Source organism: Halichondria panicea, chromosome 7 (genome assembly GCF_963675165.1).
Source record: "Halichondria panicea chromosome 7, odHalPani1.1, whole genome shotgun sequence".
NCBI classification, from domain to species: Eukaryota; Metazoa; Porifera; class Demospongiae; order Suberitida; family Halichondriidae; genus Halichondria; species Halichondria panicea.
In genome coordinates, this window is record NC_087383.1 from 4,112,944 (window position 1) to 4,138,982 (window position 26,039).

The 26,039-nt window shown below is 38.6% G+C and overlaps 3 protein-coding genes and 1 long non-coding RNA gene across 4 annotated transcripts; 3 read left to right on the top strand and 1 right to left on the bottom strand.

Moving 5' to 3' along the window:
• The first annotated feature begins 213 nt into the window (after positions 1–213).
• On the top strand, positions 214–711 carry LOC135338968 (nicotinamide N-methyltransferase-like). The gene has a single exon (XM_064535059.1). It carries the CDS (start codon positions 214–216, stop codon positions 709–711), a length of 498 nt encoding a protein of 165 aa, XP_064391129.1.
• Positions 712–10,196: 9,485 nt separating this feature from the next.
• LOC135338801 (uncharacterized) lies at positions 10,197–14,769 on the top strand. Its single transcript, XR_010395771.1, has 7 exons — positions 10,197–10,638; positions 11,066–11,213; positions 12,866–12,951; positions 13,168–13,210; positions 13,510–13,645; positions 14,199–14,267; positions 14,462–14,769. It is a non-coding gene; the product is annotated as an uncharacterized LOC135338801 (long non-coding RNA).
• On the bottom strand, positions 14,757–18,150 carry LOC135338800 (NACHT, LRR and PYD domains-containing protein 3-like). The gene is made up of 3 exons (XM_064534878.1): positions 18,037–18,150; positions 17,588–17,926; positions 14,757–17,424 (listed from the first exon to the last, which is right to left on the bottom strand). The coding sequence occupies exons 1-3, from the start codon at positions 18,059–18,061 to the stop codon at positions 14,915–14,917; spliced, it is 2,874 nt and encodes a 957-aa protein (XP_064390948.1). The 5' UTR covers positions 18,062–18,150; the 3' UTR covers positions 14,757–14,914.
• A 76-nt stretch (positions 18,151–18,226) lies between these two features.
• On the top strand, positions 18,227–18,994 carry LOC135338969 (phenylethanolamine N-methyltransferase-like). The gene has a single exon (XM_064535060.1). The coding sequence runs from the start codon at positions 18,227–18,229 to the stop codon at positions 18,992–18,994; it is 768 nt and encodes a 255-aa protein (XP_064391130.1).
• The last annotated feature ends 7,045 nt before the right edge of the window (positions 18,995–26,039 follow it).

A 26,039-nucleotide genomic window follows, 5' to 3' on the forward strand; every position in this document is an offset into this window, starting at 1 on the left:
TTTCCTCATTTGAGGCAAGAAAAGAAGACAAGAAAGCGAGGCGCGGATGTTTTCCGAGGCCCACTTCCGTTTCCAATCCCTCTCTCCTACATCTATGTTTGGACTCAGGACTGCATGCTAGCGGCCTGATGGATCTACATGCAAGCCACCAATCTGAGAAGTATCAACACTTTAATGCAAAGACCTACTTGCAGAGAAGATTTGTTGCTCCCAATGGCATCATTGATGAGGAGAGAGGAGTGCAGCCATTTTACCTCCAGTGCTACCACCACTTTTACCAAACGTTCCATAGCTCTTGGGATCCCACTAAAGCCTAAAGCAAGGCTTCTCGAGCTAGGTGGTGGACCCGTAATTTACCCTCTCATAAGTGCTGCACCGTATTTTGCCGACATCACTTTCGCTGACTTTTCCAAACCGAATCTCGAACAGGTGGAGCTCTGGGTAAATAAAGATGCTGAAGCTCATGATTGGACTCCATACTTTAATCACATTGTGGGATCATTAGAGGGCAAGGTTGGTGAATCACAAAGTCGAGTGACGTCGCTAAGAAGTAAAATCAAGACGATTGTAACATGTGATATTCTCAAAGAAGACCCCAACGGAATTCTCGATATTGGTGATCGTTCTGAATGGTTTGATGTCATCTCTTTCAACTTTTGTTGTGAAGTCGTATGCAAAACGATTGAGAGCTATCAAGAAACGCTTCTATGACTATGCAAGCTGGTCCGACCCCAAGGATACCTAACTAGCCTGATTTCGCTGGAAGAGAGCTGGTATATGAATGGAGAGGAGAAGATGTTTAATTTGGGTCTTACGTTTGAAAATGTGACGAGCTCTTTCAAACAAGCTGGATTTTCAGTCGAGTTTAGTGATGTATTCCCAATTCCGAATGAAGCTCAAAATATTCTCAATGATTGTAAAGCAATTGCTTTGGAGAAAGACTAATAGCAAATGAATGTTTAATCTTCCATCGTAGCTAGTACTTTTGTCTACATGTACAGTGGAACCTCCATTAACGACCACCTCCAAAGAGCAACCACACGCTATATAACGGCCAAGAGCTCAGGTCCGGATTGAAACTACAATGACTTCAATTGTAAAGCAACCTCTCAGGAGCGACCACCTCTCTACTCCGTATAACGAGCAGCTTTCTAGTCCCCAACTAGCTTTAGCAATGGAAAATTACCTCCCAGAACGGACAGCCACACCCAGAATTAGCAGAAAATTATTGCTGAGATAGCATTATTTTGTACAATCGTGAAAACCTGGCTGTAGCTTGTCTCTACAGCCTTTTCAAAGCTTGTATGAGCTAAAGAAGCAGTTAGCAAAGCTCCAAGATTCATTTGCAGCAAGAAATGAGTCATAGAAAATACATAGCTGGCAATCGAAACCTCCCAAGGAAGACCACCTCTCTATAACGGCCAAAAGGCTGGTCCCCAATGGTGTCCGTTTTATGGAGGTTCCACTGTACTTCATTTTTTTGGGCTATACAAAAATGATAATATTATTTAATTTCATTTATATAGAGATACTGTATCTACTTCTAATTAGGCCATGCAAAGTCAATTTGTAGTTTCTCAGGCTATTGTTCCTAAAATAGGAAGCGGATTGAGGCATTTGTTTATAATAATGATATTCATAGAATTTTAATTAAAACACACCCTAACTTCCTTAATAAGCGGAAGTGCATAATTTTTACTAATTAATTTTAGTCATAATTATATTCATGACCAAAAACCATATAAAAATTAATTTATCCTCTTAATTTGAGGTCATATGTGATATTTATAATTTCCAAGCGGGAGGGCCTGAGTAACTATGAATTGACTTTGCATGGCCTTACAGCACCATGCGAATTGATCAACCATCGCAAAGTTCGCAAAGAATGTATACAGTACATGTACAATTGTGATAGCCTCTTGGAAACAGCTACTATAGTAAATCTACTCTACGTTCTTATAGCTAAGCGCCAAACTAGAATTATGGTTTTTTTGTGCGCCACTGGAAAATCATAATTAGCGCTGTAATTAAAAGAAAGACGGAAAGACGGTATGACGGTATGACAAACTCAAGCATGCACATGCAGCTAGATCGAATATATGATACAGCAGTCCACTAAAATAATTATGCCTTTTAGTGTACTGTGTGCCTGCATGCATGAGTAAGGGCCGAATACATTCAAATTGAAGAACAATACCATTGATCATAGCTAGGATTGAGAACAAGAGTGCATGCACCAATAATGTTTTGCCACTTTTGTCATAAAGGCAACCCACTGCATGTATTATATTGGCAGAGTTGAGTGCAAGAACTATAGCTAAGCGGCGGAGTCCGCTCAAGATTGACAAGGGTTTAATTAACAACGATATAGACAATTATAACAACTGACAAAACAGAGACATACATGCACCAAAAACAAGAGAGACATGCAGGGTCTCTTTACAGCTATTGGTAACTAAGTAAACAATGTACATGTACGCAAATAACAACACATAATTACACCATCCAGTTGATCATAAGTAGATCTAGTATAGCAATGTTTTTAAAGCACTTGCACACGTAAGCCTGACATAAGCGAAGCAATAAATTAGTCGATAACCGAAATACACAGCCCAGCAAAGAAACGGTATTGGTCTTTGAACGTATTCTGCAGATGGCCAGTATCAGTTTTACTATACTGGACTCATGTTGACTAGAAAGCTAGCTATAATTATTAAGGCCAAACAAAGTCAATTTGTAGTTTCTCAGGCTATTCCTAAAATACCGTATAGCTGGTAATTTTCGTGGGGCAAAATGTTCGTGGTTTTCGTGGTTGAAGCATATAGATAAACCATAGTCTCGCCATACATAATTATGAACTGGTATATAGCCAGGTTTTCACGTCGAGTTCTGGAAATTCGGAACGATGGTATTTCCAAGAAAAAAATGTACTGCAAAAGGGGCGTCGTTTACAATTGTTCATGCACCATTGCTAAAAGATGACTGGCTACCAGGCTACATTGTATTACTGTATACAGTTGATTGTACAATCAGGCACTCTAAAAGATCAATACTATAATAATATCATATAGTATATATATGGCCCGGGAGACTATAATATGATAAACCATACTTAGTTTACCATAATTATACTATAAAAATTAAGCCCCTCGGAAATTTCACGCTATATACGGTAATTATTAACTGTGCATGTTGTTTTATAATTATAGTCCCAAAGATTACTCCTGTTAAAACAACTGTCATGGATCAGCAAGCTTGTTTGTTTATCGAATGTTTCTGCTGAAATTGTTTGCTCTTTTGTTTTGCCTTTGGGAAGCTATATTATAATGATGTCATGTAGTAATTGTACGGTCTCAGAAACGTACTTTTTCATTTCACAGTTCCCATGCCACGAGTGTCTCTGATGATACTATAATTATAACTACTGCATGGCACTGACAGTTGGACCTACACTATATAGATCTATATAAAGTAATACAAGTTTATAAGTCTGTTGTCTTCTACAATGGAGACTATATAAGCTTATGGGTTTGAATATGCATTATATAGCCGCCAATTTTCTTCCTGCATGTTTACGTAGCTGTACCTCCAATGCTTTGACAGTCCACGAACACACTCACTGCATGTGTTTGATTTGCTGAGAATAAATGAACCAGCAGATAACATGTAAAGTCTATAATTATGGAAAAAATCGAGCGTTCAATTCCATCCAGGGTGCATTATATGCTGGGCTGTATTTCGCGTATCAACTCAGAGCTTCTCTTATATCTTTATATGTTTGCATGCTTTGAATATGCTATACATGTACATGCATGCACCAGCTTGGTATCACCTGCAGAGCTCAATATAATTATTTATTATGGGCTCCTGCATGGTATCACTGCATGTATAGTATACTGACACGGTCGTCTAGATCAGTTCTACTATATAGACTGTGTATTATATAGTGCAGCAGTCGGTATTAATATCCTCTAGGTATTTTGGTAGATCTAATAATTTCCTATAGTGTATGGATTTTGTGTAATTCTATAGATTCCTACACTGCACGGGAAATTTTGCACTATCTTTTGTTAAGTATATACGTTTGCAGGAAACACAAAATATATTTCTCAGGAAAGGTGCAGATTTTTAAGCCTGCATGCACTGTAGCAGGAAATGTAAGGCATGTCATTGTGCTTACATCACATGTCAGTATAATTATAGTCAATTTGCTCAGTCATAATTATATAACATCATATTTTTGATTGAAGTAAACATTATACAATCCCGAGTTTGATACTGTCAAGTGCATAATAATTATAAGGTACATTTGTGTCTCTACAATCCCTATATATACATGACTGCATGTATGTTTTAGACAAGATTACCGTGAAAAGAGAACGAAAACATGAAAATGTTGAATTTGTTATTTATGAAAGCTATATAATCATAATCTAAAGTTGACTCCTGTTACAAAGCTGTATAGTGGGGAATTATCAGGCCCTTTAGTGTATATATCTATATAACACCTACAGACTAGCTAGTTGTGACAAAATAATTATATAGTAGTATACACAAGCAATGGCTAGCCTACTTCTTTTTGCCGTCATTTTTAGCCTTTACTTTGGTCCCTCGTTCACCACTAACAAAGACTGGAACTATCTGAATGTTCCTTGCAGTGAAGGAAATGTATCCTTTGAAGCATTGAGAACTGTAACTAGCAAGACAGATATACACCTGGATCACTGTACATTTGATCTGAGGTCCCTGCTAAATATTTCAGACATAAACGACCTTCGTATTATTGGCAGTGGTGATGGCACAGTGATTAACTGTACAAGTGGCAATGCTGGTCTATTGTTCACAAGGATTACTAACCTTCTGTTGGAGAGTTTGATTATACGCAATTGTGGAGTAAAAGTGCATGGTGATGATGGGTTGCAACTTGCTAGCGTTCAAATCGTGGAAGGTAAAAAAGTAACCATCATGAATGTGACTATAGAAAATGGTACAGGAACTGGTTTATCTCTTGTCAACATTAAGGGTGCTGTGATGATTGAGAATTGCATATTTCGCCACAATCTATATTATGTAGATCGAATGTATCGTGCTGGGAATACTATATATAATGACTTTACCCAAAGAGGTGGAGGTATGCAAATAATTCTTGGAAGCCAAATTATTAAAAAACACTGCAATAGTACATATAGCATTCAAGGGTGCCAGTTTTTGTACAATTATGCTTCCAGTGGGGGAGGTCTATTTGTTATGATTTCTCATGCAAATAACAATTGTGTTATTATTGAAAATAGTACCTTTACTGAGAATAGATGCCAAAATGGTGGAGGCGGAGTACAGTTTGGCTATGCAGTTCCTCGTCATCGTTTCTCACAAAAAGTAAAAGCAAACTTAATTATATTCCAAAACTGTATGTTTAAAGGCAATGCAGCTGGGTATGGTGGAGGAGCATCAATATTCTCTTCTTTGCATTTGAAAAACATGATTAAGCTGGAAGATTGTTTATGGACTAGAAATACTGCCACTAAGCATGGAATGGCCCTTGATATTGCTACTGCTCCTTGGGAGACATATAATAGGGCTGATGATTTTCCTAATCTTACACCTACGTTCAGATGTTGTAGTTTTACAAACCATACTCATTCTGCTTTTCTCAGCAGCCCGAAAAGTGTTTTCACCGTAACAAGATACCAGGTAACTTTTGAGGGGGAAATACTTTTTGAAAGAAACAATGGTACTGCAATTGAGGCCACATCAGCTGAACTGAATTTCGCTAAACAATCGAATGTTAAATTTATTAACAATCAAGGAATCGACGGTGGGGCATTGAGATTGAAAGGAGTATCCATGATGATTGTTCAGAAGTATTCTACAATTTTGTTTTGGAAAAATAGGGCTGTGAAAAGTGGAGGTGCCATATACGTTGATTCTTCTGACAGACTTTCTGAGCCTTTTTGTTTTATTAAGACCAAAAGCATCAAAAACCAAACTTTCTTCGTATTCAAAGATAATACAGCAGGTTTTGAAAATTCTCGACAAAGAGGTGACTCAATATATGCTTCATCTATTTTGCCCTGTCTTGAAAGATGTTCACATGATTTTCTATATAACGTGTCAGTGCCAGAAGCGTTAGAATGCATGGGTAACTTCGTATTTGAGGCAGTAAGTTCTAGACGACAGCTTATCTCTGCACCACATCATTTTTCAAGAATTGATTTAGCGAGTGAGCAAGATTTAATGTGTATGTTGTTTATGGTGAATGAAACAATTTACTCAAACCAGAATTACGTTGTGATGAATGTCGAGGACTGTATTGATATGCACGGATGTTTGAAAGCCATACCTGGCAAAACTACCAAGATACCTCTTAAACTAGTGGATGAACTTTGTGGAGAAGTTATTTTTCATATATCAGTAGAAGTGTTGAATTCAAACAATGGAAGTATATTTATTGATTCAACACACTCAATAATTACCAACAATTTTATCACAATATATGGAAATCCAAATGACTTCGGCACTTTACAGTTTTCTGCTCCTGGAGTATCTTGTGTCAAACTGTCTGTCAAATTAGATGATTGCCCCCCTGGTTATATACATGATAATATCAGTAAGAGTTGTGTGTGTTCTTCGGCTACACTATTAAGCTATGATGGAATTGAGAAGTGCAGCGAAACTAACTTCACAGCGTACGTACATCATGGGTATTGGTTGGGATACACCATTAATAAGACTAAGACACAACAGGACCGCTTAGCTTCTGCGATATGCCCCAAAGGTTTTTGCATCACTACATTTTCCTCAGCTGAACACCCACTAACAAATGTATCTTTGGACGATTTGAGCCCATACATCTGTAATGAAAAAAGAAAAGGCATTATTTGTGGCAGTTGCAAAAAACATAACTCTGCATATTATCGCTCTTCTTCATTCTCATGCAAACCCAATAATTTGTGCTACCTGGGATGGTTATTCTACATTCTGTCCGAGATAATTCCGGTAACTGTTTTGTTCTTTATTGTCATTTACTTCAACTTGTCATTCACATCTGGTGCCTTGAATGGTGTTATTTTCTTCATGCAAATAATAGATACTTTTAAAATCGATGGTGAAAACTTTATACAATTCACTAAAGAAGTAAAACAACTGGCACGGATTCACAAGCTTGTTTATCGTGTATTTCTACTCAAATTTGTTGCTCTTGAAGAAGCTTCGTTTTGCCTTTGGGAAGGTGCTACTGCCCTTGACATGCTAGCGTTTAGGTATGTCACTATCATGTACAGCTTGTTTCTAGTAATTGTTACCGTCATCTTCCTAAAGAAATGTACATTCCGACTTCGCTGTTATCAGGTATCAAAACAGTTAAAAAATGAACAGCTAAACTTGAAGCATTCCATACTTAATGGACTGTCAGCATTTCTGGTGATGAGTTACTCTGAATGCACACGAGTGTCTCTGATGATTCTAACTACTGGAACACTGACCGTTGGGCCTACAACTAAACAAAAGTTTGAGCCTGTCGTCTTCTATAATGGAGAGTATTCCTACATGGGTGAAGAGCATTTGAAGTATGCGTTGCCAGCCGTTTTTTTTCTGTTTACGATTGTAGCTGTACCTCCAATGCTTTTGATTGTCTACCCACTGTGTTACAAACTGTTCGCTTTGCTGAGGATAAATGAATCAAAGTGTGTCCAAATTACATGTAAGGTCATTCCCTTAGAGAAAATCAAGCCGATGTTCGATTCCATTCAGGGTGCATTCAAGGACCAATATCGTTTCTTTGCTGGGCTGTATTTTGTTTATCGACTCGGTGCTTCTCTTACCTTTTCGTTCCCAAGCGCTTTGAAAACATATTACACTGCTACTAGTGCTCAGCTGATATTCATTTTGATGGTACATGCAGTGTGTTGTCCTTACCGACAAAAGTGGCACAACATTTTGGATGCCCTCTTGTTCTCAATCCTAGCCATGATCAATGCAATATCGTTCTTCAATTATGAACGTAATCAATCGGATGTAACATATTTAGCAGGAGTTCAATGCGTACTAATTTTACTTCCATTGGTATATTTGGTCATATACACCACATACAACATTTATGTAAAGATTAAGACTGCCATGGCCTCATGCTCAAAAAGAAACGATACAGAAGACGAAGATGACGATTTAAATGGGATTTTAGATATGGTTGATGCAAGAATTATTGAACACCGTCAAGCAGATGTTGGGGAAACAAATGATTACATGTTATACTGAAAGCGAAGTAGGAAAGTGTCAACAATTAATATTCCCAGTAGATTCATAATAATTATTCCCAATGAATAATGCATATAAATCATGACTACAATCACTGTACTTGTGCTTCACATGTAGTAAGATTCGTAAAAATTATGTCATCATAATGCACATATCTCTTCATACATTTATCTTGAATTGATGTTAGCTAGATCTAGATCTATATAAATCTGCTAGTCTGTTTTAATCATATTCTGTGGCAGTATTGTATTCATAGCACCAGCTAAGCGGAGAATAGAAATGAACAATAGATCAGAATGAACAATAGATCAGAACTTGGAGAGAAAGTTGCAATAAATTGACAACATAACTACAATTCCAGTTATAATTAAATGCAGCGATATATAAATAAATGTTCCAATTGTGGTACTGGGCAGCAAAAAGTAAAAATGTGAATGGAATATTCAGTATTCGAATCACGAAGAACAATAATTAATATTAGGGGATCAAGAGAAGGACTCCATTGACATAGTCTATTTTGCATGGTATCTTGTTACTGTACGTGTAGCTATAGAGGGTGTGCATGCGTGTGCATGCATGTGGCCGTTTGCATGGATCAGCTGGAAGCAAGAAAAAATAATTATGCCTAAACATGCATGCATGTGAGGAAGACTTGAAATTTCATTTGGAAATAGCATGCAGTATACATGTATATAGGCATCCTAGCCTCTGAGTTGTCTTTTTCCTAGGTCGCCAACTAGGCATTTTGCAAGAACAACACACTTATTAGTTAAAGTTACTTCACTTAATGATGAATGCATTGCTGCATGGATATTCTTGACAAATTTTTATAGTGTGTCCATTTTTTATTGAGACTATAGCTACCGGATCATCAGGGTCTATGTATGCCAATAACTGTGCCCCCCCTTCCTTTTTACAGACATGCAGGCCTCACTACTGTCACCAGGTGTTTGCTTCATGGGTGAGGGGTACGGACAGTTTGCCATGGCTCAGCGAGTGGAGGAAGTGGCTATTGAATTCAGAACATCTCAACTCCTACAAGTCAACACTCAGGTATAATGTAATGTGGTTCACATTAAGGAACTATTATAATTATAGAGAGTTCATATTTCTCTTATTGCTGTGTTAATTCTGTTGCTGTGACTACTTTGAGTTGTCATGCATAACCCCCAATCGATGGCACACCGTCGTCATAGCAAAATGAGTATAGTTATATAACTTATGTGCCTGGCTATCACAGTACATTTGCATCGTTTCTGCAGCGCTGCTGCTGTACACTTTGCAAGTACACAAGTATACCACCTAGTGCAGTGCACACATGCATATCCCACTGATTATAGTGCACTCTCCAGCTCAACACTGACTGTGAACGATGAGGCCATAAACCCCCTAGTCTCAGGAGGACCCCCACAGGCCTCCTGATGGGCGGGTCACCTGGTCAGACCAGTGCCGTGGTGGGAGAGAGTTTGAGAATGTGTGAGGAACTTGCAATATTTATAACGGATGATGAGGAATACTATATACTTACTCTAGAACAACCACCCACCATTTGAACTTACCCTAATGAAAATTTTGCACGAGAAGCCATGCAATAAGTGACCCCCAAAATTCTTGTGGTTCGATAACTTTATGAGTTTCGGGATAATTTGAGGGGGGCGTGTATTTTGTGTGTTGATCTCACTTGGAATGACCCAATGGCATATATATAATTATAATTATGATGATCGTTATTAATCTTGCTGCCTTCTCTGTATTCAGTATGCACTGCATGGAAATGTGTAGTCCTTATATTAATCCCACGCTGAAAGTGCTGCTTTGTATAATTATACTCTCTCCTTCACAAAATGGTGTTGGTACATGTACGTACGTCATGTGATTACAGTTGCTTAATTAAGTTTCTTGGCAATTTTGAGAGGCCACTAATAGCAAGAGTTCATAAGTTCATAATAAAAGAGAGGGAGTATCTAACGTAGCATAACATGTATTTGGAAAGTAACGTAACTTCTTGCTTTGCTATTTGCCTCGAGGCAGAAAAAATGTAATTGGCCAAATCATTAGTTGATAACGCGTTTCAGACAGGGTGTAACGTTACACTCTGAATACATTTGATGGAAGGTAACGATATGCTCGATATACTCTCTCTCTTTTATTATGGACTCTTGACAGATTGTTGTCAGCTAGAGCTAGAGGAGGAATGTTTGTGCTCAAACTTCAAATTTTACTTTAATGACCCCTTTACCTGTCAATATCAATTGCAATGTTGTTTGGGAGCAGATCTTTACCAAATACATATTATGTTTTCATACCTCCTAGATTGAATGAGAAGAAGTCCAGTCCTCTAGACAGTATCAGAGGGCCTCCCTCGTTCCTATACCATCCACAGAGGTGAGAGATACACATGTGCAGTACAAGTTTAGAATATTCAGTGGCCTTTAATCAAAATAGATCTACTATTTGCTAGGCATTACTTTTTTGCTAGTGAGCTGCATTTCAGAGCATTTAGCAATTGATCATGTATATACTGTATGATCTATGCTCTGAATAGCCGATCTGATAGTGTACGTACTGTGTGATTGCAGCTGTATGTACACATACGCTACTATCTCTTTATAATAGTTATTGCAACAACCCTGATAGCAGATGCCTATTTAATACCTAACTACAGTCCAACTTTAGATTACCTTTATCTCAAAGTGGGAGAATACTGTTAAATTTCATTGCCAGATGTTCTGTAGTTGACTGTACATGCACGTCACTATTGTATGTCGAGTATTCTCCACCTGGCAGCAACTTATTGATGTTCCCCTATCAGGTTGAGGAGAAGAGTGAAACCATTCGATGTCTAGAGGATGACCTGCTGAGGGAGTTGGAGCAGAAGCTGCTCGAGAGGTCTCAAATCATGGACCTGGGTGTCGTGGCTGAGCTGTAGTGAGAATTGGAACTGGCCAACAGCAAGGCAGGTGTGAGTTTAGTATATTTGTATATGTATTATGTATACATTCGGTGAACACTGTATAATTTATGCATGTACCTGCAGTACATGTAACTACTGTACAGCTGTTTGCATTATAGACCTTGCTAAATCATTTACTGCATTACCACAAAACCACCATACAATGTTGCTATGCAAATAAATAGTATAAATACATGTACATGCATGTAGTACCGTATAGCGGGTAATTTTCGTGGGGCAAAATATTCGTGGTTTTCGTGGTTGGTGGTCTAACCAGGAATATTTTACCCACGAATGAAGCGACCTTGCCTACAATCCAAGCAGCAACCACGAAAATATTATTACCCACGAAATGTCTCAATATTGCTGAACCACGAATATTTTGTCCCCCGAAAATTACCCGCTATACGGTATAGTAATGATGGCTTCTAGAACTAGACTATACAAAAATAGCAGAGGAGGTTGGCCACGCATCATCAATCATGTGAAATTCCTAAGGTCTCTGCTCACGTTACCATAGATACCGAATAACTGTAATATAAAAAAGTTATGGATACTCTTGCTTTGCTGACTTGTAACACCAGACTAGCTGTGTCTGTTGTCTGGCTGGACCAAGATTAGCTAGACTATAGGGTAGAGTATAGTTCAGCGGTGCTGTATGTAGCTTGCATTGTACTGGCTGGCAAGAATCTAGTAAACACTGTATGCACTGATAACTCGCCAGAATAGAGGGGATCGCTGGGGATCGGGTTGGTTAATGAATACTTTATATTCAAAGTAGCCAGAGAGATACATAAATGTCAGTCTCCAATGATCGTGCAACACCATCTAGAAGTTTACATAGAAAATCCTTGTCAATTTCTGTGCCAGCTCAGCAAAAAAAGTGGTGCACGTGATCGTCTCCAACCTCCTCTGCAAAAATTGGGTCAAACAGAACAATTTTCAACAGAATAGGCATGAGCTTGCCCCCCCCCCCCCCCCAAAGAACCTACATTGTAAATGTATGTATATAGTCAGTCAAATCGTTACAAGCATTGATATAGGTGTGGCTTAGTGGTTAGAGCGAACCAGGGAGGATTTGATGTGGAGAAGGGCCAGCAACACCTTGTGCTGAGACTACTTGCATGCTGAACGAAAAATTGTTACGCTAAGGAACCTGCAGATGGCTGACTCGCTCACTGTGGTATATCGGTTTGACCAACAATTCCGAACATATTTCACATTTCTCGTATAAGCAGCAGGCTTAAACTATCTTTTGTGATATGTCAGTGCTTGATGACCTTTGCAGTACTTCGTACTAACAGTTTCTTCAGCCTTCACACTGCTTTCCATACATTCAGTGGACAGATTAATAGCTACATGTATATCATATCTGCTGGTATATGCAAGCTAGTCCCCGCCCATTCTCCATTTCAGATCCTCACCATAATTTGTATGTGAGTTTCCATACCACCAAGAGTAGATCGTGAGAGCAGTTACTATAATATTGATACCACCTTATAGCGGATAATTTTCGAGGGTCTCACAGATTATCCATTTTTGTAGCTTGCAACATTGTATGGTATTTTGCAGCTGTACCACTACCATGCACATGACGGTTGCATTACCTGTGTGTGTGTGTAGTGTACATGACCATCATGCAATCTATTACCCATGCAGTCTGCTGTGCAGCTAGGAGAGACGTGTGATGGAGGAAGAGCTCAAGAAGGCACTGTGTAGACATATTCGAGTGCTACGAACAACAGGTGATAAAAGTGGTACAGTATACCTTTACAGATTATGGCATACAATGCATCTATGTACATTACTGGACTAGACTGTTAACCATAATTATTTTGCTGAAAAACGCTTGCGATTATGCTGAATCAGCAGACATTTTATTCAATTAGTAACTTTCCATGGCCGGTTATTGAACAGTTCTCTAAGTAATGTTTATCATATTTTCCTGCTCTTTTGCATAGTTTGAGGCTGAGTAATGAACTCGTACGCCTTCAAAAAGTGCAGGTAAGAAATGTGATTATCGGAACTGAAGTTGTGGTCAAATAGTTGAAAGTATGTACTCACTGCACGAAGGAATGGGTGTTTCTAGTATACATTATATATACCACATTACTGCTGGTGAAAACCTTTGTACGAGCAGAAAACATGACCCTTTGCGATCTAACTATTGCGTTCTGGCAAGGATCGTGTGTATTTTCATTTAGTCTAAAAAGTTGCGACCATCGAAAAGTTTGCGTATGTTTGATGCTCGTAGTAATACAGTAGAACTTATATACACTCAATGTACCCCCCCCCATGCACAGAGAGTTCTTCCTGCGAGCATCGACAGTGGACCCCCCGGACAGAAAGCTGGGTATCGACGAGTATTCTGACGTGACCCAGACCATGCTCACCAAACTACATCAGTCAGTGTCCATGGAGATATGCTCCACCCACTCTGTGAGTCTCCACCTACGTACTGGAGAGCAGTTAATAGCATGCTTGTGTTGTGCGCTTAGAGCTTTAATATAGATTGTCAATGTAAATAGAATTTGTGCTTTCAATTCCTAGTCCATTTGGGTACATTGGGGTGTCAGGGTATTGATGCTAAGAGCTTCGTATGTCTCTTGTCATCGAATACTACTGGAATCCCTACTAGAATCAAACATCTATGATTATCCATCAACATGTCCCAATAATTGCTCTGGCACGTACTTTTGTCCACGTTTTGACTGAAGCTCAGACTCTACTACTATAATCTAGACTTAAACAATTAAAGTGTGAGGCTATTTTGCCCCAATCTTACCTGTTAACGTTACGCCCTATAATAATGTCCATCAACATGTCCCAATAATTGCTCTGGCACGTACTTTTGTCCACGTTTTGACTGAAGCTCAGACTCTACTACTATAATCTAGACTTAAACAATTAAAGTGTGAGGCTATTTTGCCCCAATCTTACCTGTTAACGTTACGCCCTATAATAATGTGAACATTATTTTTTACTCGTTCAGGTTCAGGTTCAGAAATGTTGTGTTTGAGATCACATCAGGCAGATAGAGAAGGTGGAGCTGGTCCTCCAGGTGAGGGTGTGTGTGTGCGTACAGGTATAATTAAGTATGTAAAGTGTTTAAAGTTCACGAGCTGTACTGTCTTGTGTCAGGTATAGTGTTGGTATGCTTGTACGGTGTATGTAAGTACATGTGTTTACAAATACATGCATTCTTTGTCTTATAGCAGTTGAAGTGTTTCACTGCCCTCTCTTCTCCCCACACAGGACCTCCTTCAGCTGCAATACGAGGGCCTAGCAATCATGAAGATGTTTGAGACGGTCAAATTGAACGTTAATCTGCTCATTTTGCTTATGAACAAAAATCGCTAAGCGTTATATTGTATTTCCTGTATTCATGACAATTTTATGTACGTACAGTGCATGTACTCTCTGTGACACTGTTTAAAAGCGAAACCATCATTATTGCTGTGCTATTGACCATTAATTTCTAACTTGATTTGTTTAGGTAGTGGTTAAGTAATGTGCCTATTTCTGTCTTCTGTGCACTAACCGTTCTCAAAGCATTTAAATTGTCATTGAATAATGTAGTACGTACAAAAGTAAATCATGCATGGTTGAGATTAAATAATAGTTAGACTATAATTATACATGATTTAGCATTTAAATTATCATTGAATAATTATGGCAGAATAAAATCAAGTAAAATCATGGTTGATATCAGATTGCCACGTAAATCTCAGGCAGTCCATTTCTCTTTCTCTCTTTGTTAGCGTCCCTGAATACTATCTCGATACAGGATCTTAGGTGATAAGGTATCCACAATCGTGTCAGTTCAGGGCAGTGGGTGGTTAGATGTCTGGCAAGTGTCTTCATTCCATCTTCTGTTATTGAGTCATTACCTTCAATGTACAGTGTTGTAATCTTGTTAATCAGTCCAGTTGATAGCTCCTCGATACTCTGATCAGTCAGATTACAGCGACTCAAGTTCAATGTTCTCAGAGTCTTATTGACTGCAAGTCCAGCAGCAATGTGACGACAGCTAGTCACTGTGTTATAAGACAAATAAAGAAATTCGAGGGCATTCAGAAGTTGATAGAGGGCAGCTCCATTGTCCTCTGATATTGTTAGTGAACAATTGGTCAGGTGCAGTCTCTTTAATGATGTGTTAGTTGACAAGGCCTCACAGATATACCTCAGTTCAGTGTTACCAATAATATTGTGTGACAAATAAAGGTCTTTAAGAGTAGTGTTTGTGCTCAGTAGTCGAGGGAGTGCTCCGTGATTGTTGAGAGATAGTGAGCAGTTGGAGAGATTGAGATACTTTAATGATTTGTTAGTTGACAAGGCCTCACAGAGTGCGCTAAGCCCACTATTGCCAATGGCATTATAAGACAAAGATATTGAACTAGTGTTCTTGATCACCTCAGCGATGTGGTGTATCCCATCTTCATGAATATCATTATAATGAAGATTAAGACTAATCTCGAAGGGACACTTGGAAAGTCCTCGGGCCAGAAATTTACAGCCTTGGTCACCAATACAGCAATTTTCGAGGCTAAGTGTGAATCCATTACTGGTGTTGGAACAAGCTGATACGAAATATCCAACAGAGAGGCAGTCAATGGGATTCATTGTAGTGAAATTAAGATCTAGATCATGATTAAGAAGTGTGGCCATAAACACACAAAGTGACGAGTCTTCAGCTTCGTACAAACAATTGATGAGGGACAACAAGAGAGGTTTTGGCTTAACATAAATATCATTATCATTTATCTTATTCTCACTTTTGACAACCTTTCTGACCAGATCAAAAACAGATGTTGGAAATGGACACAAGAATCGAGGTAGCTTGCTGAGGATTGGTCTACTAGTTCTCAGTTTGGTGACACCAGCATAAAACTGGAAGACTGCGCTGAATCGAGGATTACCAAACAGCTTCTGAAATACAGAAATTTGGTTCCTGGGAGACATGAGAGAGATGTGGATTGCTGCTAGTAACTCTTGAATAGACAGGTGGAGAAAGCAGTAGTAAACCAGATGACCATCGCTAATGATACTGGGAACAGTTTGTAATAATCCAACTTTTGAAATCTCCTTCGTAATGCGAAGAGCGGCCAAATCATTGTCAGTAAATGTCACTTTGTCTTTTTCAATCCCATAATATGCAAGTTGACACATTTGTACGGACGGTGTTTTGATTTCTGAGGGCAGTGAGTGTGGAAATGTGATGTCTCCCACTGAAGTGGTTTTCCCCAACCTATCCTGGAGGTATCTCTTGAGAGTGCTCTGGACAGCAGATGTGAATATCCCGTGGTTGGATGTTGGGAGTGAGTGGTTATCAGAAAGGAAGCAATTAACGACAATGGACGCATTGAGGGGGAGGTAGCAGCTACCTTCTACCACTGGGTTCTCTCGAATTCTTTCCAGTAGAGTCTGCACAGCTTGTGAGTCACCTTTCAAACACTCAGTGAAATACTGTTCTAGTTCATGAGGAGTGAACCCCAACACCTCCACCCTGGACGAGACTAGTGGGTGGAGCTCAGCCGAGGATGACGGTCGAGATGTTACAATCAAGGCGGATTCGTGTAGCGGACTTTCTCGTGACATATCTGGTCGGATTAGTTTGTTGATGATGGAGTCTCTAGGGAGGTCAGAAGGAAGCTCGTCCCATCCGTCTAGCACCCACAGTACACCTTTGCCATACAGTGATTTTATTACTGCCTCTGTCTCATTAGCCACGGCCGTATCAATGCAGGGAAGTATGTCAGCAATTTTCTTTGCTTCTCTAACGAGGGGATCTCTCAGTCTCACGAGGATTGCAATATCGAATTCTTGGAACAGTTTTCCTTTTGCCCACTCCTGACAGATGTGTAGAGCAAGGGTGCTTTTGCCAGAGCCTGGAGCTCCTTCAATCAACACAAAGTTTCGTCTATTTCTAATCTCTGAGAAAATATTTATCAAGTTAACCGGAGACTTTTGAAGTAAAATATCGTCAATTTTTCCTGTGATTGATAGTCTAAAAAATTCATCATTGATTTTTCCTCTCTGAATTTCCTCCTTCTGAATCATGGCCAGCTTGAAGACTTTGTTTGTTGGGACGGGAGGCCATTGTGTGACTGATGTGGATACTTGTGTTCTGTAGCGACTTTGTAGGTAGTCCCTGTACGAGGACAGCTTGTGATTCAGCAGAACCCTCTCTCGGGAGGGGGGACACGAGGTGATGGAGTCTGGGGAAACAAAACAATAGGTGAGTACCATTCCTGGTAATATAGTATTATCTCAATAATTGTACGCGAAGCAATAAAATAAGTTGACTGCCCCTTATTTGGTTGCAATCACTCCCACAACGTATGGTACCACAATGACCACACTCTCACATGACAGACTCACATTTGTCAGACAAGTACTTGCACACTCGAACAGCAACGTCTCCATTGAGCAGAGAGAGTATGATGAGTAGCAGAGCTTGGAAGGTGGCTTGTAGTTGGTTCTTGTTCTGCCAGTATTCTAGGGCAAGCTTCATTCCGGCTTGAGTGCGGTTTAGACGTGTTTTAGCCTTCACTTCGCTTACGTCAGTTTTCTGTCCAGGTGATAGCTCCAGCTTTTCAAGATAATCATCAGTGTTATCGAAACATGCTGCTAACTCGGGTAGATCTGGTTCCTTTATTGCTGTATTGAGCTGCTCATCAGTCAGTTTCATTTCTGTCTTCAGATCGTCAATTGTGAGCTCTGAAAATAGATAAGCAAGCACACAAGGTTAGCAATCACCAATGAGGGTTTTAAGATGCTTTAGCAATCATTGGGTTTAACCTTTATAGTAAACATGACACTCTTTATACCTTGGTTCTGCTCTTTAGTGGCCATTCCAGCAAATAAATCTGTGCCTTGCAGCTCTCTGAGTCTGAAAATCTAAATTAAATTGGGTGTTGACTTGCAAAGAAAAGTGGGTGTATCTCAGATGCCAAATAGAGATAAGCTTACGCCCACTTTTCTTTGCATTTACCAAACCCACCAAAGACTGTGTTGAAAATGTCAGCAGAACCTGAGAAGTATCAACACTTTAATGCAAAGACCTACTTGCAGAGAAGATTTGTTGCTCCCAATGGCATCATTGATGAGGAGAGAGGAGTGCAGCCATTTTACCTCCAGTGCTACCACCACTTTTACCAAACGTTCCATAGCTCTTGGGATCCCACTAAAGCAAGGCTTCTCGAGCTAGGTGGTGGACCCGTAATCTACCCTCTCATAAGTGCTGCACCATATTTTGCCGACATCACTTTCGCTGACTTTTCCAAACGGAATCTCGAACAGGTGGAGCTCTGGGTAAATAAAGATGCTGAAGCTCATGATTGGACTCCATACTTTAATCACATTGTGGGATCATTAGAGGGCAAGGTTGGTGAATCACAAAGTCGAGTGACATCGCTACGATATAAAATCAAGACGATTGTAACATGTGATATTCTCAAAGAAGACCCCAACGGAATTCTCGATATTGGTGATCGTTTTGAATGGTTTGATGTCATCTCTTTCAACTTCTGTTGTGAAGTCGTATGCAAAACGATTGAGAGCTATCAAGAAACGCTTCTACGACTATGCAAGCTGGTCCGACCCCAAGGATACCTAACTAGCCTGATTTCGCTGGAAGAGAGCTGGTATATTAATGGAGAGGAGAAGATGTTTAATTTGGGTCTTACGTTTGAAAATGTGACGAGCTCTTTCAAACAAGCTGGATTTTCGGTCGAGTTTAGGCCACTCCAAGTGATACTCTGGTTTCTGGTCCTGAAGTTTTTCTAATTGCAAGCGGGCGGGCGGCTTTTCTCATTATGTCATTATCAATTTTTCACCTTATGAATCTCATTATTTTTCAAATGAATATCATTATCACACTATTTTGTACCACATGGACCATTCTGCGCATGCGCAGTAGAAATAATGAGATAGAAATCCAATAATGAGATAGAAATCCAAGAATAAAATCTGATGCGGGCGGTGGACCAGAAACCAGAGTATCACTTGGAGTGGCCTTAGTGATGTATTCCCAATTCCGAATGAAGCTCAAAATATTCTCAATGATTGTAAAGCAATTGCTTTTGTGGTGGGGAGAAAGACTAATAGCAAATGAATGTTTAATCTTCCATCGTAGCTAGTACTTTTGTCTATACATGTACTTCATTTTTTTGGGCTATACAAACATGATAATTTATATAGAGATACTGTATCTACTTCTAAATTAGGCCATGCAAAGTCAATTTGTAGTTTCTCAGGCTATTGTTCCTAAAATAGCAAGCCGATTGATGCATTTGTTTATAATAATGATATTCATAGAATTTTAATTGAAACACACCCCTAACTTCCTCAATAAGCGGAAGTGCATAATTTTTACTAATTAATTTTAGTCATAATTATATTCATGACCAAAAACCATACAAATTTATCCTCTTAATTTGAGGTCACGTGATATTTATAATTTCCAAGCGCGAGGGCCTGAGAAACTACAAATTGACTTTGCATGGCCTTACAGCACCATGCGAATTGATCAACCATCGCAAAGTTCGCAAAGAATGTATACAGTACATGTACAATTGATATAATTATGATAGCCTCTTGGAAACAGCTACTATATAGTAGATCTACTCTACGTTCTTATAGCTCAGCGCCAAACTAAAATTATGGTTTTTTTGTGCGCCACTGGAAAATCATAATTAGCGCTGTAATTAAAAGAAAGACGGTATGACAAACTCAAGCATGCACAGCTAGATCGAATATATGAAATACAGCGGTCCGCTAAAATAATTATGCCTTTTAGTGTACTGTGTGCCTGCATGCATGAGTAAGGGCCGAATACATTCAAATTGAAGAACAATACCATTGATCATAGCTAGGATTGAGAACAAGAGTGCATGCACCAATAATGTTTTGCCACTTTTGTCGTAAAGGCAACCCACTGCATGTATTATATTGGCAGAGTTGAGTGCAAGAACTATAGCTAAGCGGCAGAGTCAGCTCAAGATTGACAAGGGTTTAATTAACAACGATATAGACAATTGTAACAACTGACAAAACAGAGACATACATGCACCAAAAACAAGAGAAATGCGCAGGGTCTCTTTACAGCTATTGTTAACTAAGTAAACAATGTACATGTACGCAAATAATAACACATAATTATACCATCCAGTTGATCATAAGTAGATCTAGTATAGCAATGTTTTTAAAGCACTTGCACACGTAAGCCTGACATAAGCGAAGCAATAAATATTAGTTGATAACCGAAATACACAGCCCAGCAAAGAAACGGTATTGGTCTTTGAACGCATCCTGCAGATGTCCAGTATCAGTTTTACTATACTGGACTCATGTTGACTAGAAAGCTAGCTATAATTAAGGCCAAACAAAGTCAATTTGTAGTTTCTCAGGCTATTCCTAAAATACCGTATAGCTGGTAATTTTCGTGGGGCAAAATGTTCGTGGTTTTCGTGGTTGAAGCATATATAGATAAACCATAGTCTCGCCATACATAATTATGAATTGGTATGGTGACTATATATTATAGCCAGGTTTTCACATCGAGTTCTGGAAATTCGGAACGATGGCATTTCCAAGAAAAAAATGTACTGCAAAAGGGGCGTCGTTTATACAATTGTCCATGCACCATTGCTAAAAGACGACTGGCTACCAGGCTACATTGTATTACTGTACAGTTGATTGTACAATCAGGCACTCTAAAATTAAGATCAATACTATAATAATAATCATATAGTATATGGCCCGGGAGACTATAATATGATAAACCATACTTAGTCTACCATAATTATACTATAAAAATTAAGCCCCTCAGAAATTTCGCGCTATATACGGTAATTATTAACTGTGTTGGCATAATAATTATAGTCCCAAAGTTTACTCCTGTTAAAACAACTGTCGTGGATCAGCAAGCTTGTTTGTTTATCGAATGTTTCTGCTGAAATTGTTTGCTCTTTTGTTTTGCCTTTGGGAAGCTATATTATAATGATGTCATGTAGTAATTGTACGGTCTCATGCAGAAACGTACTTTTTCATTTCACAGTTCCCATGCCACGAGTGTCTCTGATGATACTATATAACTACTGCATGGCACTGACAGTTGGACCTACACTATAGATCTATATAAAGTAATATACAAGTATATAAGTCTGTCGTCTTCTATACAATGGAGACTATAAGCTTATGGGTTTGAATATGCATTATATACCCGCTAATTTTCTTCCTGTTTACGTAGCTGTACCTCCAATGCTTTGACAGTCCACGAACACACTAGCTCACAGCATGTGTTCGATTTGCTGAGAATAAATGAACCAGCAGATTACATGTAAAGTCTATAATTATGGAAAAAATCGAGCTAATGTTCAATTCCATCCAGGGTGCATTATATGCTGGGCTGTATTTCGCGTATCGACTCAGAGCTTCTCTTATATCTTTATACGTTTGCATGCTTTGAATAATTATGCTATACATGTACATGCATGCATGCACCAGCTTGGTATCACCTGCAGAGCTCAGTATAATTATTTATGGGCTTCTTCTGCATGGTATCACTGCATGTATATAGTATACTAACACGGTCGTCTAGATCAGTTCTACTATATAGACTGTGTATTATAGTGCAGCAGTCGGTATTAATATCCTCCACGTCTATAATACTTACATTATAGGTATTTTGGTAGATCTAATAATTTCCTATAGTGTATGGATTTTGTGTAATTCTATAGATTCCTACACTGCACGGGAAATTTTGCACTATCTTTTGTTAAGTATATACGTTTGCAGGAAACACGAAATATATTTCTCAGGAAAGGTGCAGATTTTTAAGCCTGCATGCACTGTAGCAGGAAATGTAAGGCATGTCATTGTGCTTACATCACATGTCAGTATAATTATAGTCAAATTTGCTCAGTCATAATTATATAACATCACATTTTTGATTGAAGTAAACATTATACAATCCCAAGTTTGATACTGTCAAGTCCATAATAATTATAAGATACGTTTGTGTCTCTACAATCCCTATATATACATGACTGTATGTGTGTTTTAGACTAGATTATCGTGAAAAGAGAAAGAAAACATGAAAATGTTGAATTAGTTATTTATGAAAGCTATATAATCTAATCTAAAGTTGACCTGTTACAAAGCTGTAGTGGGGAATTATCAGGCCCTTTAGTATATATCTATATAACACCTACAGACTAGCTAGTTGTGACAAAATAATTATATAGTAGTATACACAAGCAATGGCTAGCCTACTTCTTTTTGCCGTCATTTTTAGCCTTTACTTTGGTCCCTCGTTCACCACTAACAAAGACTGGAACTATCTGAATGTTCCTTGCAATGAAGGAAATGTATCCTTTGAAGCATTGAGAACTGTAACTAGCAAGACAGATATACACCTGGATCACTGTACATTTAATCTGAGGTCCCTACTAAATATTTCAGACATAAACGACCTTCGTATTATTGGCAGTGGTGATGGAACAGTGATTAACTGTACAAGTGGCAATGCTGGTCTATTGTTCACAAGGATTACTAACCTTTTGTTAGAGAGTTTGATTATACGCAATTGTGGAGTAAAAGTGCATGGTGATGATGGGTTGCAACTTGCTAGCGTTCAAATCGTGGAAGGTAAAAAAGTAACCATCATGAATGTGACTATAGAAAATGGTACAGGAACTGGTTTATCTCTTGTCAACATTAAGGGTGCTGTGATGGTTGAGAATTGCATATTTCGCCACAATCTATATTATGTAGATCGAATGTATCGTGCTGGGAATACTATATATAATGACTTTACCCAAAGAGGTGGAGGTATGCAAATAATTCTTGGAAGCCAAATTATTAAAAAACACTGCAATAGTACATATAGCATTCAAGGGTGCCAGTTTTTGTACAATTATGCTTCCAGTGGGGGAGGTCTATTTGTTATGATTTCTCATGCAAATAACAATTGTGTTATTATTGAAAATAGTACCTTTACTGAGAATAGATGCCAAAATGGTGGAGGCGGAGTACAGTTTGGCTATGCAGTTCCTCGTCATCGTTTCTCACAAAAAGTAAAAGCAAACTTAATTATATTCCAAAACTGTATGTTTAAAGGCAATGCAGCTGGGTATGGTGGAGGAGCATCAATATTCTCTTCTTTGCATTTGAAAAACATGATTAAGCTGGAAGATTGTTTATGGACTAGAAATACCGCCACTAAACATGGAATGGCCCTTGATATTGCTACTGCTCCTTGGGAGACATATAATAGGGCTGATGATTTTCCTAATCTTACACCTACGTTCAGATGTTGTAGTTTTACAAACCATACTCATTCTGCTTTTCTCAGCAGCCCGAAAAGTGTTTTCACCGTAACAAGATACCAGGTAACTTTTGAGGGGGAAATACTTTTTGAAAGAAATAATGGTACTGCAATTGAGGCCACATCAGCTGAACTGAATTTTGCTAAACAATCAAATGTTAAATTTATTAACAATCAAGGAATCGACGGTGGGGCATTGAGATTGAAAGGAGTATCCATGATGATTGTTCAGAAGTATTCTACGATTTTGTTTTGGAAAAATAGGGCTGTGAAAAGTGGAGGTGCCATATACGTTGATTCTTCTGACAGACTTTCTGAGCCTTTTTGTTTTATTAAGACCAAAAGCATCAAAAACCAAACTTTCTTCATATTCAAAGATAATACAGCAGGTTTTGAAAATTCTCGACAAAGAGGTGACTCAATATATGCTTCATCTATTTTGCCCTGTCTTGAAAGATGTTCACATGATTTTCTATATAACGTGTCAGTGCCAGAAGCGTTAGAATGCATGGGTAACTTCGTATTTGAGGCAGTAAGTTCTAGACGACAGCTTATCTCTGCACCACATCATTTTTCAAGAATTGATTTAGCGAGTGAGCAAGATTCAATGTGTATGTTGTTTATGGTGAATGAAACAATTTACTCAAACCAGAATTACGTTGTGATGAATGTCGAGGACTGTATTGATATGCACGGATGTTTGAAAGCCATACCTGGCAAAACTACCAAGATACCTCTTAAACTAGTGGATGAACTTTGTGGAGAAGTTATTTTTCATATATCAGTAGAAGTGTTGAATTCAAACAATGGAAGTATATTTATTGATTCAACACACTCAATAATTACCAACAATTTTATCACAATATATGGAAATCCAAATGACTTCGGCACTTTACAGTTTTCTGCTCCTGGAGTATCTTGTGTCAAACTGTCTGTCAAATTAGATGATTGCCCCCCTGGTTATATACATGATAATATCAGTAAGAGTTGTGTGTGTTCTTCGGCTACACTATTAAGCTATGATGGAATTGAGAAGTGCAGCGAAACTAACTTCACAGCGTACGTACATCATGGGTATTGGTTGGGATACACCATTAATAAGACTAAGACACAACAGGACCGCTTAGCTTCTGCGATATGCCCCAAAGGTTTTTGCATCACTACATTTTCCTCAGCTGAACACCCACTAACAAATGTATCTTTGGACGATTTGAGCCCATACATATGTAACGAAAAAAGAAAAGGCATTATTTGTGGCAGTTGCAAAAAACATAACTCTGCATATTATCGCTCTTCTTCATTCTCATGCAAACCCAATAATTTGTGCTACCTGGGATGGTTATTCTACATTCTGTCCGAGATAATTCCGGTAACTGTTTTGTTCTTTATTGTCATTTACTTCAACTTGTCATTCACATCTGGTGCCTTGAATGGTGTTATTTTCTTCATGCAAATAATAGATACTTTTAAAATCGATGGTGAAAACTTTATACAATTCACTAAAGAAGTAAAACAACTGGCACGGATTCACAAGCTTGTTTATCGTGTATTTCTACTCAAATTTGTTGCTCTTGAAGAAGCTTCGTTTTGCCTTTGGGAAGGTGCTACTGCCCTTGACATGCTAGCGTTTAGGTATGTCACTATCGTGTACAGCTTGTTTCTAGTAATTGTTGCCGTCATCTTTCTAAAGAAATGTACATTCCGACTTCGCTGTTATCAGGTATCGAAACATTTAAAAAACGAACAGCTAAACTTGAAGCATTCCATACTTAATGGACTGTCAGCATTTCTGGTGATGAGTTACTCTGAATGCACACGAGTGTCTCTGATGATTCTAACTACTGGAACACTGACCGTTGGACCTACAACTAAACAAAAGTTTGAGCCTGTCGTCTTCTATAATGGAGAGTATTCCTTCATGGGTAAAGAACATTTGAAGTATGCGTTGCCAGCCCTTTTCTTCCTTTTTACGATTGTAGTTGTACCTCCAATACTTTTGATTGTCTACCCACTGTGTTACAAACTGTTCGCTTTGCTGAGGATAAACGAATCAAAGTGTGTCCAAATTACATGTAAGGTCATTCCCTTAGAGAAAATCAAGCCGATGTTCGATTCCATTCAGGGTGCATTCAAGGACCAATACCGTTTCTTTGCTGGGCTGTATTTCGTTTATCGACTCGGTGCTTCTCTTACCTTTTCGTTCCCAAGTGCTTTGAAAACATATTACACTGCAACTGGTGCTCAGTTGATATTCATGTTGATGGTACATGCAGTGTGTTGTCCTTACCGACAAAAGTGGCACAACGTTTTGGATGCCCTCTTGTTCTCAATCCTAGCCATGATCAATGCAATATCGTTCTTCAATTATAAACGTAATCAATCGGATGTAACGTATTTAGCAGGAGTTCAATGCATACTAATTTTGCTTCCATTGGTATATTTGGTCATATATACCACATACAACATCTATTTGAAGATTAAGACTGCCATGGCCTCATGCTC